Genomic DNA, 17797 nt, shown 5'->3' with positions numbered 1-17797 from the left:
CGGGAGGGTCGTGTTTATTTGTTGTTATTTGGATAGAAAATCTCTGGCTCTCATCTCCCCGCCAAAATTTAAAAGAGACCTTTTTATTTTCACATTTAAGCAAGTTTTAACCAAGGTTTTAAATATCGGCGATATATAGGGATATATCGCCGATATATAGGTTTTTTTGAAGTCTCGGTAAAAAATCATCAATAATCGTTATCGTTTTATAAAATATCCATAAAATATCGGTGATATATCGGTATATCCCTATATATCCGTGAAAAATCACCGGACGATGAAGGATTGTTATGCCATATCGCCGATATCAGCCGATATATCTCTGGTATGAGTATAAAGTTCGGATATTGTTGAATTTTTTTTTTCATTTTTATATCGATTTAACTCTAGTTTTGTTGAAATTTTTTTGCATATTTGAGATTAGTACTTGATTATTTTTTAGATCCCCAACTTTTTTTAAATTTCCGACGAGTTTTTCAATTTTCCGACGACCCGCCACCCATTTTGACGGCGGCCGGAGAATTTTCCGGCGAGTTGAAAATTTTCAGAATCTTTATAAAGGTTAGTGTAGAAATTATGATATTCCAACGTGTGAATTGGAATTTATGATTGTGGACGGGAATATGTGATATTGAAATTAGGATAGATAAATTGGAATTGTCATGAACTTTGTAGTATTTGATTTTGTATTTTCATAATTTGGATTCCATGATATATATATATATATATATATATATATATAAATATATATATATATAAATATATATATATATATATATTTGGTTATTTAAAAATATCTACTTGTTATAGGATTTATGTCGATATATCCGTCGGTAATCGATATATCATCGATATATCACCGATATCATCGGTAGTCGGTATTGAAATTGTTATAGAATATCCGTCGATATATCCGTCGATACTCGATATATCCGTAAAATCAGAACTTCGGTATGAGTATCGGTATCGATATTTTAAACCTTGGTTTTAACTAATAATGGGTGCGTTTGCGATTTCTTTTAGATGGTTCTTTAAGCTTTTTTTTTAATAATTTTAATTGTTTTGAACTGTTTTATAAAACATATTGTAAAAGTTGAAAAGTTTTTTTTTTTATTTTTTTTATTTTACACTTAAACGCTAAAAGCAAGAGATTTGAAGTTTTATTAGTAGCTTTTTTTTTTTTTTTTTTTTTACATTTTCTCGTTCCTTTTTTTTCTTTTTATATTTTTAATCACAATTATTTTTTAATTCTCTTAACAAATATTGGTATGATTTCATCAAAAAATTTAGTTTATTTTTTTAATCTATAAACACTACTTTATTATATTTTTGATGTACCTAAAAATCTAGAATTTTGTAACTAATTAGGTTACCTTAAACTCAAAGTTTGGGTTTTAGCCCACGTTTTGAAAATTTAAAAAAAAATAACCAATTAAACGGTGCCAAAAGGAAGGAACACAACTTCTCTTCTCATTTGTTAGAGAATTCCCTAAAATAAGGAAAGAGAAATTCTCTTCCCTTATTTTAGGGAATTCTCTACTAAAAGGGAAGAGAAATTATATTCTCTTAAAAGAGAATTCCCTTCTCCTAAAATATATTTTTGATTTAAATTTAATGGTATTTTATTTGTAGTGTTTTTAATTGAAGGGACTAAAAAGCAAAGATATTTTTTATGTGTGTGTAATTATTTCATGACTAAATGTGTTGTTCTATTTATTTGTATGTAAATATTTTTTTAAGGGAAACGTGGTATTTTTATTAATAACACTCGCTTATGGCGGAGGAAAACCGTGGTTACACAAGATATTACAAAGCAAAAAAAAAAAAAAAAAACAAACAAACAAAATGCAAAGCAAAATTAAAAGGAAATTACAAATAAAATACTAAGGGTTGGTAAGGTTTATGTTTGAGAATCGAGTATCAAAACCATCAATGATTTCAATTTCGCGAAATGTCTCTTGTGCTCGTCGGCTATGTATAATCCAATATTTGCCCACCGTTAAAGCCTCGACCATCTCGGGTGATAAACTACAACGCCTATCATCAATAATACGCCCCGAAGAACTAAATGCGGATTCAGAGGAAACGGTTGGAACAGGAATCGTCAGAATATCACGAGCCATACTTGCTAAAATGGGAAGCATTCCTTCGTGTTGCCTCCACCAATCCAAGAGGTCAAGTTTAGTGTTCGAGTACTCAACGTGAAGATGAGTAGTGTATCTTGATATTTCATCGTATATCGGTCGAGACGGTTGTGGAGATCATCTCCCTCCTCTCCCTCTTGGAGACGATTGTGGAGATCCATCAACTCCACGAAAGTGTCGGTGAACAGACAAGAACATATACTCTTCTTCTTGCCTTGCATTTCGTGGTGGGCTAGGTTCGGAGGGCGGTACAACTCGTTCTTGATAGACCCTGAAAAGATCATAAAAACCCGCCACGATCCTATTGTGATCATGTGTAATATAATCTTCCCCGATGAACATATCTTGTAAAAAATTTAAAAACATTTTAAAACCATCCAGTTGAATACGAGGGTCTAAAATACAAGCATACCCATACAAGTAAGGAATTTTGCCTTTACCCTAATATTTTAAAAATTTGTCTCTCATAGAGGAAATACAATCTTGAAAAATTACATAGTCCATATTGGTTTTAAAATGTTGAGCAATTGCACAAAGACTATGAATTGCTAAATGAGAAGTAGGTTTATAAACAGCAGATAAACAACAAGTTTGGTCATAAAAAAGTTTGAAAAAAGTAACTAAAACTTTAGCCATGTTAATATCTTCCTCGCTTAGTGCACATTCACCTTCACTCAAACTTGAATTGTAAAAAGCTACAATAACCTCATAATAACTCTCGGATAAGAAATTTGTTAACATCAAGTATGTGGAGTTCCAACAAATTTTATTGTCTACATGAAAGGTTCTTTCACGTAGTCCATGAAGTAAAAATCTCCTCTTAAGTTCATCTACCCTAGGGGTTGAACTATTGATCCAACTTATAGCATGTCTAATTCTCTTAATCCCAGAATGAAAAGCTCGTGCCCCACTTTGAACTATAAGGTTAATGATGTGTGTGGCACATCTTTGGTGCATAAGGTTTTCCTCACAAAGTATTTTGGTTTGTAATCCTCTAATCATGGAATCATTGCTAGTGGCATTATCTAGGGTCACGGAAATAATTCTAGCACTAAGTTCCCACTCTTGAATAACACCTAATATAATCTCTAATATGTTATTCGCGGTGTGCTTTCCTTCTATTCTCCTAAAGGCTATAATCATTTTGTTAAGGTTCCATTGTTCGTCTATGTTATGAACCACCACACTCATAAAATCCATCCTAGATTTACCCGTCCATATATCAGAGGTCAAGGCTACACTAAACGTTCCAGAAGATAAAATGGCTTTCATTTTTTCCTTTTCTTCCAAAAAATATTTGAGTACGTCACGCCTCAATGTTGATCTAGAAATAATTTGAATACCAGGTACCAAATAACTAACATATTTAATAAAACCTTCATCCTCAACTTGACTAAACGATTGGTTCGTGGAAATGATGTACTCAACTAAATGTGTCCTATGTTCTAAGGGATCGTGAGTACTTACATTACTTGAAGAACCAATCAAGGAACACTTCTTGTAGTGGTGTTTTAGACAAGAAGTTCCTTGCATGTCATTTTGAGCTTTGATGACATTTCCACATGCTAGACATTTTCCTCGACGGGTAGAGCCTTCGCCCATTTGCTCGAAAAATTACCACACGTGGGATCGAGCCTTTCTTTTCTTTCGGGGCCTTTGCTCTTGTTGTCTTGGTTGTGGTATTTGGATTGGAGGATGATGTGGTTGCACCTCTTCGGTCTCCTCCTCATCGTCTTCCTCCTCATCGGCCTCCTCCTCCTCGGGGTTAATATGTTCACTCTCATATTGTCGATATACTATATAAGGATCTTGGGTTTCATCATCATCCTCTTGTGGTAGTTGGGCTTGTTGGGAATTTTGGACTTGAAATTGGATTTGACTAGGTGGTTGAACATAAGGGGGATTTGGGTTGAACTCGGTTTCGTATTGGGTTATGTTGAATGATGGAGGTTGGTAAGAAGATGAAGGTAATGGAGTCCGGTCAAACTCGGTGTTTTCAAAATTAGGAATTTCGTTTAATCCTAACCAATTTTGAGGAAATTGGATGGTCGGGGAATGTTGGGGTGGTGGAGGAATTGTGGGAGGTGTGTTTTGGGGTAAAGGAGGTGGATGATGAGATCAGGACGAGTTAGACGATTTAATGGACATTGAAGTGTATAATAAAATTATTACTATATGATAAAATTTATAACTATGGGAAATGAATTTTGAGAGAGATGTAGAAGAGTGAGAGAATTTGAGAGTGTTTTGTGAAAAAATATTGGAGATATATGGGTGTATTTATAGAGAAAGAAATGAGGGGTTAAAAATGAATTTTTTTAAATTTTTTGGGGTTCCAACGGATATAAAACGGTAATATTTGGGCTGAAACGGTCAAAAAATCTGAGCCATTGGATCTCCAACGGTCATAAATCCAATGGCTCAAATTTAAAAAAAAAAAAAAAAAAAAGAATCCTGCGGTTTGGAGGAGAAGAGAGAGAAGAGAATATATTTTGGGGTTTTTTCTCTTCCCTTAAATGCAAAGAGAAGAGAAATTCTCTTTCCACATTTAAAGAGAAGAGAAATTTCTCTTCCCCATAAAGAAAGAGAAGAGAATAGAATTCTCTTAAATTTCCCTTCCCCATGACCACGTTTAGGTGGTACTAGAGGTAATGAGTTAAAATTCAATATTTGACCTTAAATAAATATAAAGTTTTTTTTTCTAGATTCATCACTTTCTTTCTTTCTTTTTTAATTCGTCACTTTCTCTCTCTTACTTTTTTTTCAAACATATATTTTCATCAAAACTTCAAAAATCCATATTTATCTCATACGAACTCGAAATTTAGTAATTCCAAATCCTACAGATTCGTCGTGTCGAGATCTTCAAAAATAGACCCATTATGTTTGATAAAAAATCATGTTTAATGCATCTTGTTTACGTTTCCATTTATTTCCAGATGATTTCCAAAACATTTCAGTTATTTTCATGTCTAAGACAGTAACGTGATTTTTCTACATCTATGGCATCGAACATGATTTATCATCAAACACAATGGATCTATTTTTGAAGATCTCGGTATCACGAATCCGTAGGATTTGGAATCACTCAATTTCGAGTTCATATGAGATAGATATGAATTTTTGAAGTTTTTATGAACAAAAAAAGTGTAGGAAAAAAAGTCGGAGAGAGAAAGTGACGAATTTGTTAATAGATAAGGATAAATCAGTTTTTTTTTTTTTTTTTTTTGCTTATCAGACTGTTTGGCTATATTCCTAAAGTTTGGCAAACATTGGCTAAAACCAAAAAATGAGGTTTTCTTTTGGCCATATTTTTAGAACGCCCAAAAATATATGTTATTTTGTATAAATAAAAAAATATCTATTTTTTCATTTTTATTAATTTTATCAAACACCGAATCTGATTCTACTTCCATCAATATTTATTCTATAAGCATTTGTTGAACATCTATCTGCTTTTTACAACATTAACTTTTACTCATAGCATAATTTAAAAGCATTTTTTTATAAAAACACAACAATACCAAATTATATATTTGTTTATCAAAAAATATTAAAAATCGTGAAAAATATTGTCTTTCTAGGTACAACATATCTTCTCCGTCCTTCAAACTTATGAATTTCCAAGCAAATGAAAGAATGTCAGATACTTACGAAGCAATGTTCAATGAATACAAAATAAGGCCGAACAAACAAATTTGGAAAATGTTCATGATTATATGAAAGGAAAAATGCGTACAAAAATATCATGGAGAAGAAGAATTTTTCATATAACGTAGAAGTAGTTTTGAAAACTAGGGATGCAGCTAGGCATGTGCACGGTCCGGTCCGGTCCAAAACCGGCCAAGAAATCGGACCGGACATCTCAAAACGGTCCAAAAAATCCAAACCGGACCAGACCAAAAAACTGCAAAAACCGGATCGGATCAGACCGTTTTGAATCGTTTAGATCGGACTGGACCGTTTTGAACCATTTAGACCGGACCAAACCGTTTAGACCGGATCGTTCTAGACCGTTTTGGACCCGTTTGGACCGTTTTGAACCGTTTTACATCATTAAAAAAAAACCATTAATTTTCCACCAAAACAAAAACATATAATCATGTATAGAAGGGAAATACATGCACAAATGCCTAATTTGGCTAATTGGACATTAATTTTTTTTTATTTTTTTTATAAATAAACCGGTCTGGTCCAGTACCGGGTCTTTGTAATGAGTAGACCGGACCGGATAAAAAAAAACCGTTTTAAACTGGACTGGCAGTCTAAAAATTAACGGTCCGGTCCAGTTTACGGTTTTTTTGCGTTGCCCTAGCTGCAGCATGTTTGTTTCGGTTGATTTCGACCCATTTTTAGAACCAAAACCAAATTTTTGGATTTCAAATTTTGGATCAATAACAGGACCAAATTGGTCCAAAACTGAAATTCGGTTATCCAATTTATCAGGTTCAACCCAATTTTTTTCCTTTTATTTTGTACCAATTTAGAAAGAAAAAAATTAATAAATTACGAAATTGGCCATCCAGTTTAAATTGGTTATCTGGTTTCAAAATTTTGGTCATCCGTTTTACTTTGAAAAAATCAGGTAAATAACTGAAAATCAAATTTTTGGATATTCAAAACCAATCCGGCTAACCAAATTGAATTTTTTGTTTAATGAAGTGGCACCAAATTTCTTTTTGGATCGGTTTGACAACTAAACAAAGTCTCATTGTTTTAGCGAAAATTGTAATATCGGAGTCCATGTTGTTAAGGAGGAAACCAAATAAAAAAAACTAGAGAAATTGCCTTAACTACCATTATTTGATAAGTTTTTTTCAATTTCCCACAAAAGGTTTAATTTGGTCAAAAATACTAGTAAACCACTTGTACAAATACAATTTTACTATCAACACGTTGTTAACAATTGACATCTATTATTGACATAGATGTTAACAATTGACATCTATTGTTGACATTTGTGAGTTTTTGGTTCTCTGTTTGTTGACATAGATGTCAACAATCGACATTTATTGTTGACATCAATTGTTAAGGGTAAAATTGTATTTGTACAAATGATTTAGTAGTATTTTTGGTGAGGAATTGGAAAATACTTATTAAATGGTGGTAGTTGAGGAAATTTCTCAAAAAAAAAAAATCTATCAAGGAAGGGCAAGACTCATGTGGAAAAGGATTTATGGACGAAGCAGACATTTGCAGTGGTGTTAACAAAAGCTCGCATTTATTAAAAATTCAACACGCGAGTAACGATCTGGTTTTAGAGACTAACATAAAACCACACACACGGTACATAAGCAATTGTAAGTGAGAATATGTGTTGATGACTCTCCTATGTTGATGAGTAGTTTTACTAAGCAAAAGAAGGAAGGAAAAGTAAATACAACCAGGCATACGCCGGAAAGGTGCAATTTATGTGTTTTTTTAGATTTTAGGTTTTAGCCATGCTCAAGTAAAGTATACTATGAAGTATGAAAACATTCAAGATTCTCTTACAATGTATAAAATTGGTTCCTTCATTATAAATAGACCGATAAGCGAGACAAATGATGCAACATCGATTACTTACATGTTCATTGGAGGAGAAACGAGGTCAGCTTCTTCTTCTTTTAAATATACGTAGTCAAATGTTTCAACGTAGGTGTGGAATATCATATTCTCGGCGAGATTATATTTCAAACCAAATATAATTATATTGCTCAAGGAGAACTCTTGACTTTAGATCCAATTGAATGGGTCTGATGAGGAATTGGTTTTTGTTTAGTGTAGTTATTCAGCACATCATATCAGGTTATTCATTTAAAATTTGTGTATAAAATTCATGTTAATTTGTAAGCAGATGATAAACATAATGTTTCAAAAATCTTTCTTCTATAACCTAACTCCATGAACTCCTCATCTACAATTTTCACTCCAACAAACCCCATGGATACTCTGCTTAGTATAACACTTTGTCCTATAAGAAAAGTATTTGTATTCATTTTAGATTTTAGATTTTCGTAAATGAAATTACTATTACGTGCACATTTCCTAATACACACTAAAAAAACATGTTTTAAATAACACATATATAACTTGTGTTTTAGTGAAATATCGACTTTAACTTTAAGTTTTCAAAAACGTTGAATTTTTATGCCTTATGTTTAATTAAAATGACGAAAGTATACCCTAAAATAGACAACAGTGCCACAAATCTTCTTTTTATTTACTTTTCAATGACGTTGACTATAATATTTATATGTAAACACCAATTATCTTATTCATTCGCACCATATATGTAATTTATTTAAAAACTAAAAAATAAACAACAGTCTTAATCGTGAAGAACACAGAAAGAGGCAAAGGTGTAAAAATCGACAGTTGAGAGTCATTGAAATCACAGATTCGAACAGAGAATCTAGGATTCAGAGTTGCAATTCGAACGCGGAATGAAGTCATCTCTTAGGATATATGAATTTTATTATTTAATTTCAATTTAAGGCTATTCTTATTTCAAAATTGGGAATTTGGAAGTTAGGGCACTGGATTGAATTTGATTCGTTTTTTCTTATATAAGAGTTAATATCAATGAAAGATAGATTTGTGACACTGTTATCCATTTGAGAGTATAATTCCGTCATTTTAGTTAAACAGATGGTATGAACTCGACATTTTTGAAAATCAAAGGTTAAACTTGACATTTCACTAAAACATATGGTATATATATGGGCTTATTACGTGTTCATTTCTCACTAGACTATAACGAAGTAGTGGGCTTATTCTAGTCGACCGGTTTTTAAATACTGAGGTATACTGATGGTATGTCGTTCGTATACCTAAAAATTAAACATCTCGGTAAAAATCGAATAAATATATATATTTAATATATTTGACCGTTTTATTAAAACACTGATGGTTTACGGCTAATATGCCGATATTTTAAAAATACAGACGTTACACCAATTTTGAAGAGAAAATTTTACTTTATACCGGTGATATACCAATTTTAAAATATTAAAAAAAAAATTTAATGACTTGATGTTTAATTGTTAAATAATGTTATATAATTGTGATTTTATGTAAACTAAAATTCACAACGTCTAGTTTATTGTGAATTATAACTCTAGTGTCCATATGTTCGAGTAATGATTACGTATCGATTAAATGTCTCTTCAATTAATTCTCGCTATATTAGAATACTTTCCTCCTTCACCTCTAAGTTTGAACATGTTTTTTTGGCAAGTATTTGTTTGTACAACTTCAGCTGGTGCAAAGTGCTATTAGTTTATAAATATAAATAAAAAAAATATTACGAATTTTGAACATCATAGCGTATTATTTGGTATTTATAAAATATAAGTTGTATAATGGTTTTAATCAACACCGCACACTACTAACATCTCCACTCAATTTACAACTAACGAGTAAGTTTATGAAAAACTTGTGAGAAATTCTATGATATTAGGAATTTTAAATACTTGGTTGTTGTATTTTGAATATTGTATGAAATTATGATTTATGAATTGATTTGGAGTTTGGACTTCCCTCCTCGATCATATTTATAAATTGCATATTTTATATGAAATATGTCGATATACTCATTAGTTGGTACTCGTTATACCAGTAAATTTGATTGGTAGTGATTGATGGAGATATTGAAATCATTATGGATTATGGCTCATCCTGACTATTGGAAAGAAATGGAAATTCCATTTCCAATAAGCCACCTTCCATTGCTTATTGGAAATGGTATTTCCATTAGGCATTTTGGTGTCTTCCATTGTTTATTGGAAATTGAATTTCCGTTAAAGTTAATGGAAATCCATATTTCCATTAACTTCCGATAAGAAATTAAAAAAAAAAAAAAAAAAAAGTAACTTTACCCACTCAAACTCCCACTGTCTCACACACATGCACAGCAGCCCATTATGTACAACAATAGTCAAAGCATTCATCTCTCCAACAGCATAAATAGCCTGACACGCCATCTGTTTGCCTTGTCCCGCTTCCGCCACGTGTCGGAACAAAAATTTCTGCCCCATCATCACACGGTACTCGGCACACCCCGTGAGGCACACGTAGGATACGGAAGTTGTTCCTTCCGTGTGTCTTCCGACCGAGAAGCCAGCTTGAATTATGGCTTACCAATCGATATATTGATAGGTAATCGATATATCGATACTCAATGCTCAAATCAAAAAGTAAAAATTTGATGTTTAAAATGGTCTCTCTAAATATCACAAATTTCAAATATTCTATAAATACTTCATTATTTTAATCAGATTTATTTTCTGTTATTATAAATAAAATAAAGATATAAAAATGTAAACAACAAGAAAAACTATAGAAGTAAAATATTCTCGAAATTTAAGGACTTTATTTACAGAAAATATATTAATAATGAGGTAGTCATGTAATTTCCAGTTTATACCAAACCCAAAGTAATTCAGCATTTCAGATCTAATCGCGCGACTCAAAAGAGCCAGTATCTTCGTTTGTTTCATACACTCTTACTACTTGCCAAAAACTAAAAATAAAAAAATAAAAAATAAAAAATAAAAAATAAAAAATAAAAAATAAAAAATAAAAAAAATGGCGGTCCGGCTTCTGAAGATCTCTAATTGGTTGCTCCAATCTCGCAGATTCTCTACAAGCACCTCAATTTTATTTACTACGCCCAACTCCGGCATCAATCTCTCTGGTAAAGCATTCTTAATGAAATTCTCTCAGGCCTTTCCACAAACACTTCCTTAGCATGATTTTCACTTTTGTGTGACAAGTTGGTATGATTTTGTTTCCAGTGGGAAGTTCCACAGCACGTGCTCATGTTCAACGAAGAAGCTTCGCGGATGCGAATTCGACGAAGATTCAGCTGCCAAAGAAGTAAGATTCGCGAGCCAATTTTTTTTACGCTCCTGATGATGAATTTACAGTTCTAAGCTGCATGATCGTGTTTAAGAGCCAAGGAATGCGTTGATTGAACTCTCTCTCTCTCTCTCTCTCTCTCTCTCTGATTGAATGTTTGTGTTTGACCTATTTGCTGTTCCAGAAAACGGAGGCTTGATGAGATATGCGTTGAAAGATACCAACAGTACAGCCGAAATGTCATACAGTCTTGGATTATGCAAGGTAAATCCATCCACATGACTCATTGTGTTGGCAAAATGAACATATGACTCAAAAAGACAAAGTTTCCCTGATTTTCGATAGGCAAAGTATTTGTCAACGGAAAGGCAGTTGGGAAACCCGGAACACAAGTATCCGACAAAGCTGTTGTGGATATAAGAGCCGAAGTGCCCAAATATGTATGTAGGTGATTTACTTACTTGGCCTTTGTCCATTGAAAAGTTTCAATTTTGTGAAATAAAAAATGAAATAAAAAAAGGAACGTGTTTTTGAAACTCTGTGATGTTAAAAAGTGCCGTTGTCTCTGGATTCTCGTATAGAGCAGGACATAAGTTAGAAGCTGCGATCGAAAAGCTCGGCGTTGATGTTTCAGGCAAAGTGGCTCTTGACTCTGGGCTCTCCACTGGAGGCTTCACCGACTGTTTACTTCAGTACGGCGCTTCGTTTGTTTATGGTGTTGATGTGGGTTATGGACAGGTAATAATATATATATATATATATATATATATATACATATATATATATAAGCGATCGATCTCGGAACATCCCCAATGAATAGGCGTTGATTTATTTATCAGACCGTATTTATTATCAGGTGGCGGAAAAGATTCGAACAGACGAACGTGTTTGTGTCATGGAGAGGACAAACCTAAGACTCCTTGAAGGACTCCCGCAAAAAGTTGATTTGGTGACTCTAGACCTCTCCTTCATTTCCATTATGTTGGTAAGCTCTCTAACTACGTTGTTACTAAGACCAATCTCCGCTTTGTGGTTGATTTTAAGAGGAAGAGATTTTTTAGGTGATTGGTATTGTGGTTCCTATACTAATTTTATAAGCATATGGTGATATATACATGCTATATAAACGACATAAAACATTTTTGCAAACTCAAATAATTCGGTGACTCTAGACCTCCCCTTCCTTCATTTCCATTATCAGTCGGGGAATATATGGCAAAAATACGAAAATAGTATGTGCCCGATTTTTTTTTTTTTGCTTACTCGTTTTTGTTATGAGTTAGGTTATGCCAGCTGTGTTAAACACGATGAAGGACAATGCCGGTCTAGTGACCCTCGTCAAACCTCAATTCGAAGCTGGTAGATCGCAGGCAAGAGATTTTCTTGAATAATAGAATCGTATTTAGTGTTTCTCCGTCATGTGCACGCTATAATTATTTTAATCGGTATTTCTTGGTTTTTTGCAGGTAGGAAAAGGCGGGATAGTCAAAGATCCACTAGTCCATCAAGAGGTATGCAAGTTTGGCTCTCTTATTTTTGTTTTCTTATATATTGTGACCAGAGTTTTTGTTGAAATTTTCGGTAACAGACAGGAACGTTTGATTCATGAATAAAACTAAAAAACTACTTAAAAAGAGAACCTAAGCCTGACCAAAGTAGGAGAGCAAATTTTAATATGTTAATTAAATAAAATTTTAAGTAACAACCCATTACTCGCTCAGTAAAGATTGAAATGGGATGTACTTGTTAAATATATTTCTTTCTTGTAGGTTCTTGAGAAGATAATCAATGGTGTTGAGAGTTTAGGCCTAAGCAGCAAAGGGTGGATCGAGTCTCCTCTGAAAGGCGCAGAGGGCAATACAGAGTTTTTGGTTTACTTTACTCGAACGATCGAAAATAAAGCAGAGATGGCGTCATCTAGTTCTTCAATCATTTAAAAACAATGCATTGTAGTTTTGTAAGCAAGCAAAAACAAATCTGTTAGTTTTGATGTTAGCTTTTTTCTCAACTGGTGCCAATGGATTAAAAATCCGCGGTAACTGCCGATTATGTGTCGCTTTAGCCATGACCACTGGTTAATGATATTCAAAAAACTTAATAACATTGTCAATTTACGGGTGATTTATCTCGTTGTATTAATCAATATTTAATAGTTATGTTATTTATAAGATAACATTATCTACTCGAAATAGAACAAAGTACATACTCTTTCACAAAGTTTAAGTTCTGTTAATAACAAGTCCAATGATAATTTCGGGATAACAAAGTCTCACAACCCAAACCCTAACTGCAGAATTTCAAAAAGCCTAATTGCGTAATTTAAGAAATCCATATAATGAAATTATAAAAAAAAAAATAATAATAAAAAAAAAAAACTCCCAACTCTAGCCCTGGCTAGCCCCCTTGTTACAGTTTGTCTTTGATATCCCATAATGAAGTACGGATGTGTAGGATCTGTAACATTACTCTCTCCCTCCGCTAAGAGCTTGTCCTAAAGCTCGAACTCTGGGTACGACTCCATGAATGTCTTCAAAGTCTCCCACGGTGCACTTTCCGGCAACTTGGTTAGCCATTGAACGAGTAGTTGCCTCCACCTCGAGTGAAGAATGGAACAGGGGTCAGCAATGTGCGACTGTTATGGATTGAGGGTAGCTCCGTAACTATCTCTGGAATATTTCAACGATGGGGTTTTGTAGGAAAACGTGGAAGATTGATGTGAAGCCAACTTCCCTCTGTAATATATGGTAGTTCCGTAACTATCTCTGGAATATATGGTAGTTTGTGAAGCTGCAAACAAAATCTATATACCTTTTCTTTTTGCTATCACCTCATACGAGCGATGACTTCAAGACAATACAACAATGTGAAGAAGATCTCGATAGTGGACAACCATATCGATGAGCCCATGACACGTTATTCTGATAACATTGAGACCGTAACTAACTCTAAGAAACCTATAAGCAATATGAATTCAAAATGCATAGAACATAAATATCACCTCATACGAGAGATAATTCGAAGACGAGACGCGAAAATGAAGAAGCTCACAACGGTAGACAACCTTTCGGATGAGTACTTGACACTTTATTGTAATAAGAGTGATGTTGTAGATAATTATAAGAAACCTAGAAATCATAAACATTCAAAACACATAGAACAAAAATATCATCTCACACGAGAGATAGTTCAAAGAGCACGGAAATGAAGTAGATCTCGACAATGGACAACCTTACATAGACTTGAACAAGCAAAAATCTTTGACAGTCACTTCGAGGGTTTAGGGATAAAGGATCACGCTCAACTCATTTGATTGAAGTGGAAGTGGGATTGTATTTTGTCATGTATAGACTTTTATACGACTAAAAAAATAAAAAAAAATAAAAATAAAAATAAAAATAAAAAACTCAGCTAGGGATAGACAAAGAAAGAAGCACACCATTCAAATCTACTAAACTTGTCACTTTAAAGCGCCCAAAAGCAGTTTAGCCAACAGAGGCTTAGTCAAGTCAAGTCAAACACTCACTCGACGAAGTAGCAACTGCAAAGACAGAGTAAGCAAGTCATGGCTTCTTTCTCAACTTGTTACTTTTCTACTTCATCTTCGTCTTCATATTTCCATAACGAAAGATTCGTTTCCTACCAAAGAAACCCTCTCTCAAATCTCGCGTTCCCTTCAACCTCCAAATCCCGACCCGGCTCGTTGGCCTGCCCGGCTCCGAACCGGAAATGCATTTCGGCCTCTTCTTCTTCTTCTTCGCAGACCTACGACGTGATCGTGATCGGAGCCGGAGTCATCGGGTTAACAATCGCCCGCCAGCTCCTTCTCGGATCGGACCTCTCCGTCGCCGTCGTGGATAAAGCCGTGCCTTGCTCCGGCGCCACCGGTGCTGGTAAAATTTATGTTCGCTCACCGACTAAATCACAGCGTCTTTCTCAAATCGACGTTATTCTTATTATTGATTTTTGTTTGCTCAGGGCAGGGATACTTGTGGATGGCTCACAAAACCCCTGGGAGTGACTTATGGGATTTGGCACTGAGAAGCCAGAAGCTATGGCGGGTCTTCGCCGAGAGCCTCCGCGAAAATGGACTCGATCCTCAACACCTTTTGGGTTGGAAAAACACAGGTAATATATACATACCCAGAAAGAAGAGAACTTACTTTGATTTATTCCAAATGCTCACACTGTGAGAGAAATTCGGTTATCGTTATTTGAGTCATCTTTCTCGATAGGAAGCTTGCTAATCGGTCAAAGCTCTGAAGAGTCGGATGTTCTGAAGAGGCGCGTGAAGATGCTGAGCGATGCCGGGGTGAGATCGGAGTATCTTACGCCCGCAGACTTGATCTCCAAGGAACCCGCTCTGATGGTCCAAGAAGATTTCGGCGGAGCTGCTTTTTTCCCCGATGATTGCCAAATCGATGCTCGTCGAGCTGTCGATGTTGTTCTCGAGGTTCATTGCTGTTTAGCCACACTAGCCATCCACGTTTTTTAAAATTATTGCCGCCACGCTTTTTTTTTTTTGTGTGTATATTTATCTCACTGTTATTTGGTTCCATATTCAGTTTAACAGAAAATTCTCAGCCAAAGGCCGATACGTAGAGCTGTTTAACGACCCAGTTACAAATTTATTACGGTACACTGTTTCCTTTCGAGTTTAAAAAACTTGTACTGATGGTACAAAAAGGATAAAAGAAAAAACATCGAATATTTGATCAGTTTACATAACTATTTCTTCCCATGTATGTACTGTTACCCAGATCTGGAAGCAATGGCGAGGTTCTCGGTGTTGGGACTGTAAACAACAACTTGTATGGCAAGGCCATTATAGTGGCAGCTGGTTGTTGGAGTGGCTCTTTGACTCGAGATCTGTTTCGAGAATCGGAGATTGTGCTTGATGTACCTGTTAGACCTCGAAAGGTTATTACTTTATCTGTGTATCGTTGTTTGTTTAACAGTGTTAATTAGTAAGTATAGGGTCATTATTATGAACTGGTATTTTGTCCATATCCACCAAAAAAAAATTTAGCTAGTTGTTACTTCCTCGTGATAGGGTCACTTGCTTGTGCTTAAGAACTTCAATCACGTTCCACTGAATCACGCTCTAATGGAGGCCGGTTACGTTGACCACCAATCTAGCTCTCAATTTTCGAGTAGCTCAACTCCAGAGGCTTCCGATCAGGATCAGTGCTTGTCTATTTCGATGACCGCTACCATGGACTCAATGGGGAATCTCATCCTTGGTAACAATCCATAATACTTCTTTTCGCTTCGTTTGTGGATTTTTTATGTCCTGCACCATGAGCATGATGTTATATTTAATGCCTTTGCATGAGTAAGGAAAATAGTTAATATTGATTCAATCAGTTATTGAGGAGGGTGATAGGAACCTGATGAATTTAAATCGGGAATTCACCAAGTTGATGAATTTCCATAAATTATATTAATAAAACCGAATGAACAAAAAAAAAAACTTGATCTATCCTTCGAGAACTAGACCATCACTCTCGCGATGATGTTTAAAAAAGACTCATTGCAAACATAAAAATAAAATGAGCAGGGGTCTAACTGATGGGTCGTTCTGTTTTACGAGAAAAATCGTCAAATGAACTTGTTAGTGAGAATAAGTGTAATATTAGAGATTGGTTGGCCTCTAGAATTGTGAACCGGATTTATTCATGATTTATTATTCATGATATATATGTTGAAATTGCCAAATCGCCACAGTAATAATCCTAAAACAAAGAACATTATCTTATTCTCTTTTCTGGTCATTAGGGAGTAGCCGCCAGTTTTCCGGTTTTGGAACTGAAGTCGAAGAATCCGTTATTGATCGAATATGGGAACGAGCCAAGGATTTCTTCCCCAAATTGAGAGAACAAAAGCTTGCCGATTTCATCAAAAGAAGAGAAGTGAGAGTGGGATTACGACCTTACAGTGAGTCTCTCGGTGTACCAATTAACAAGAAGCCATGCTAACATTTATTATATGGATCATGTCAATCCAATAAACTCTTTTTGGTGTCTCAGTGGCTGATGGGAAGCCGATTATCGGACGTGTGCCTGGTCTGTCGAATGTTTTGTTAGCAACCGGACATGAAGGTGGTGGACTCTCTATGGTAATTCTTCTTCATTTTCTTCTCTTTTGAGATATACAAACCCAAGAGCTTCAAGAAATTCAATTTCTGATTCAGAAAATTTCGTATGTATTGCTTTTTCCAGGCTCTCGGGACGGCTGAAATGGTCGCTGACATGGTGCTTGGGGATCCAGCGAAAGTTGACCTCACGCCTTTTTCTGTTCAAGGTCGATGTTAAATGATAATTTATGCTCACATGGCCATAAAACAGGTCCTTTGATTTTTATGGTGCTGTCATTGCTTTGTTTGTAAACTAACTCTGATGTTGTCTTTAATATCTTCCCTTTTTTTTTTTAGATTTCTCAAAATAGTCTCGAATTACTTTATTATGCATTTAATTAATTGCTGATTTATTTCTTGATGTGTATTTTGACTTTTAGGATACAATGTAACTAATTCCAGATTGTAAGGAATGAGATAGATTTATTATATTGTTTAATATTGTAGATACGTCAACTAGGTTTTAATTCCCTAGGGGTATGAGTTGTATACATAATCCTGTCTCTGAATGAAAAAAAAATACTTCAGCCTCAAATAATTTTATGGTATCAGAGCCATCTCTGACTCTTCTCCCTCATCAATTCCGATGATAATTCCTACGTCCAGTGAAGTCACCAGCTGCTCAGTAACGAGCAAAAACTCAGTCCCCACTCACGAAACTGAGCTTAATCCTTCCCTC

General features: G+C 34.6%; 2 protein-coding genes across 2 annotated transcripts; both read left to right on the top strand.

Annotated features, from left to right (window-relative positions):
- Window positions 1-10677: 10677 nt before the first annotated feature.
- Window positions 10678-13164, top strand: LOC149389332 (bacterial hemolysin-like protein). The gene is made up of 9 exons (XM_089624091.1): window positions 10678-10821; window positions 10922-11003; window positions 11170-11249; window positions 11331-11433; window positions 11567-11723; window positions 11842-11970; window positions 12269-12355; window positions 12452-12496; window positions 12755-13164. Exons 1-9 carry the CDS (start codon window positions 10713-10715, stop codon window positions 12920-12922), a joined length of 960 nt encoding a protein of 319 aa, XP_089480217.1. The 5' UTR covers window positions 10678-10712; the 3' UTR covers window positions 12923-13164.
- Window positions 13165-14464: 1300 nt separating this feature from the next.
- On the top strand, window positions 14465-17530 carry LOC149389331 (FAD-dependent oxidoreductase family protein). The gene is made up of 9 exons (XM_089624090.1): window positions 14465-14875; window positions 14961-15110; window positions 15218-15435; window positions 15548-15618; window positions 15743-15902; window positions 16036-16225; window positions 16761-16919; window positions 17012-17100; window positions 17204-17530. Exons 1-9 carry the CDS (start codon window positions 14548-14550, stop codon window positions 17294-17296), a joined length of 1458 nt encoding a protein of 485 aa, XP_089480216.1. The 5' UTR covers window positions 14465-14547; the 3' UTR covers window positions 17297-17530.
- The last annotated feature ends 267 nt before the right edge of the window (window positions 17531-17797 follow it).

This window comes from Urtica dioica, chromosome 8 (assembly GCF_054948205.1).
Source record: "Urtica dioica subsp. dioica isolate 48M chromosome 8, U.dioica_male_clone48M_v1_H2, whole genome shotgun sequence".
Classification (NCBI taxonomy): domain Eukaryota; kingdom Viridiplantae; phylum Streptophyta; class Magnoliopsida; order Rosales; family Urticaceae; genus Urtica; species Urtica dioica.
The sequence above is the reverse complement of the archived record's forward strand: the minus strand, read 5'-3'. Positions and strand labels throughout refer to the sequence as shown.

Bases quoted from the DNA above. Each gene is read 5' to 3' on its own strand.
- LOC149389332 (XM_089624091.1), top strand. From the start codon at position 10,713: ATGGCGGTCCGGCTTCTGAAGATCTCTAATTGGTTGCTCCAATCTCGC. The intron at 11,004-11,169 runs GTAAGATTCGCG...TTGCTGTTCCAG, and splicing joins AAGATTCAGCTGCCAAAGAA to AAAACGGAGGCTTGATGAGA. The intron at 11,971-12,268 runs GTAAGCTCTCTA...GTTATGAGTTAG, and splicing joins CCTTCATTTCCATTATGTTG to GTTATGCCAGCTGTGTTAAA.
- LOC149389331 (XM_089624090.1), top strand. From the start codon at position 14,548: ATGGCTTCTTTCTCAACTTGTTACTTTTCTACTTCATCTTCGTCTTCA. The intron at 14,876-14,960 runs GTAAAATTTATG...TTGTTTGCTCAG, and splicing joins CTCCGGCGCCACCGGTGCTG to GGCAGGGATACTTGTGGATG. The intron at 17,101-17,203 runs GTAATTCTTCTT...TGCTTTTTCCAG, and splicing joins AAGGTGGTGGACTCTCTATG to GCTCTCGGGACGGCTGAAAT.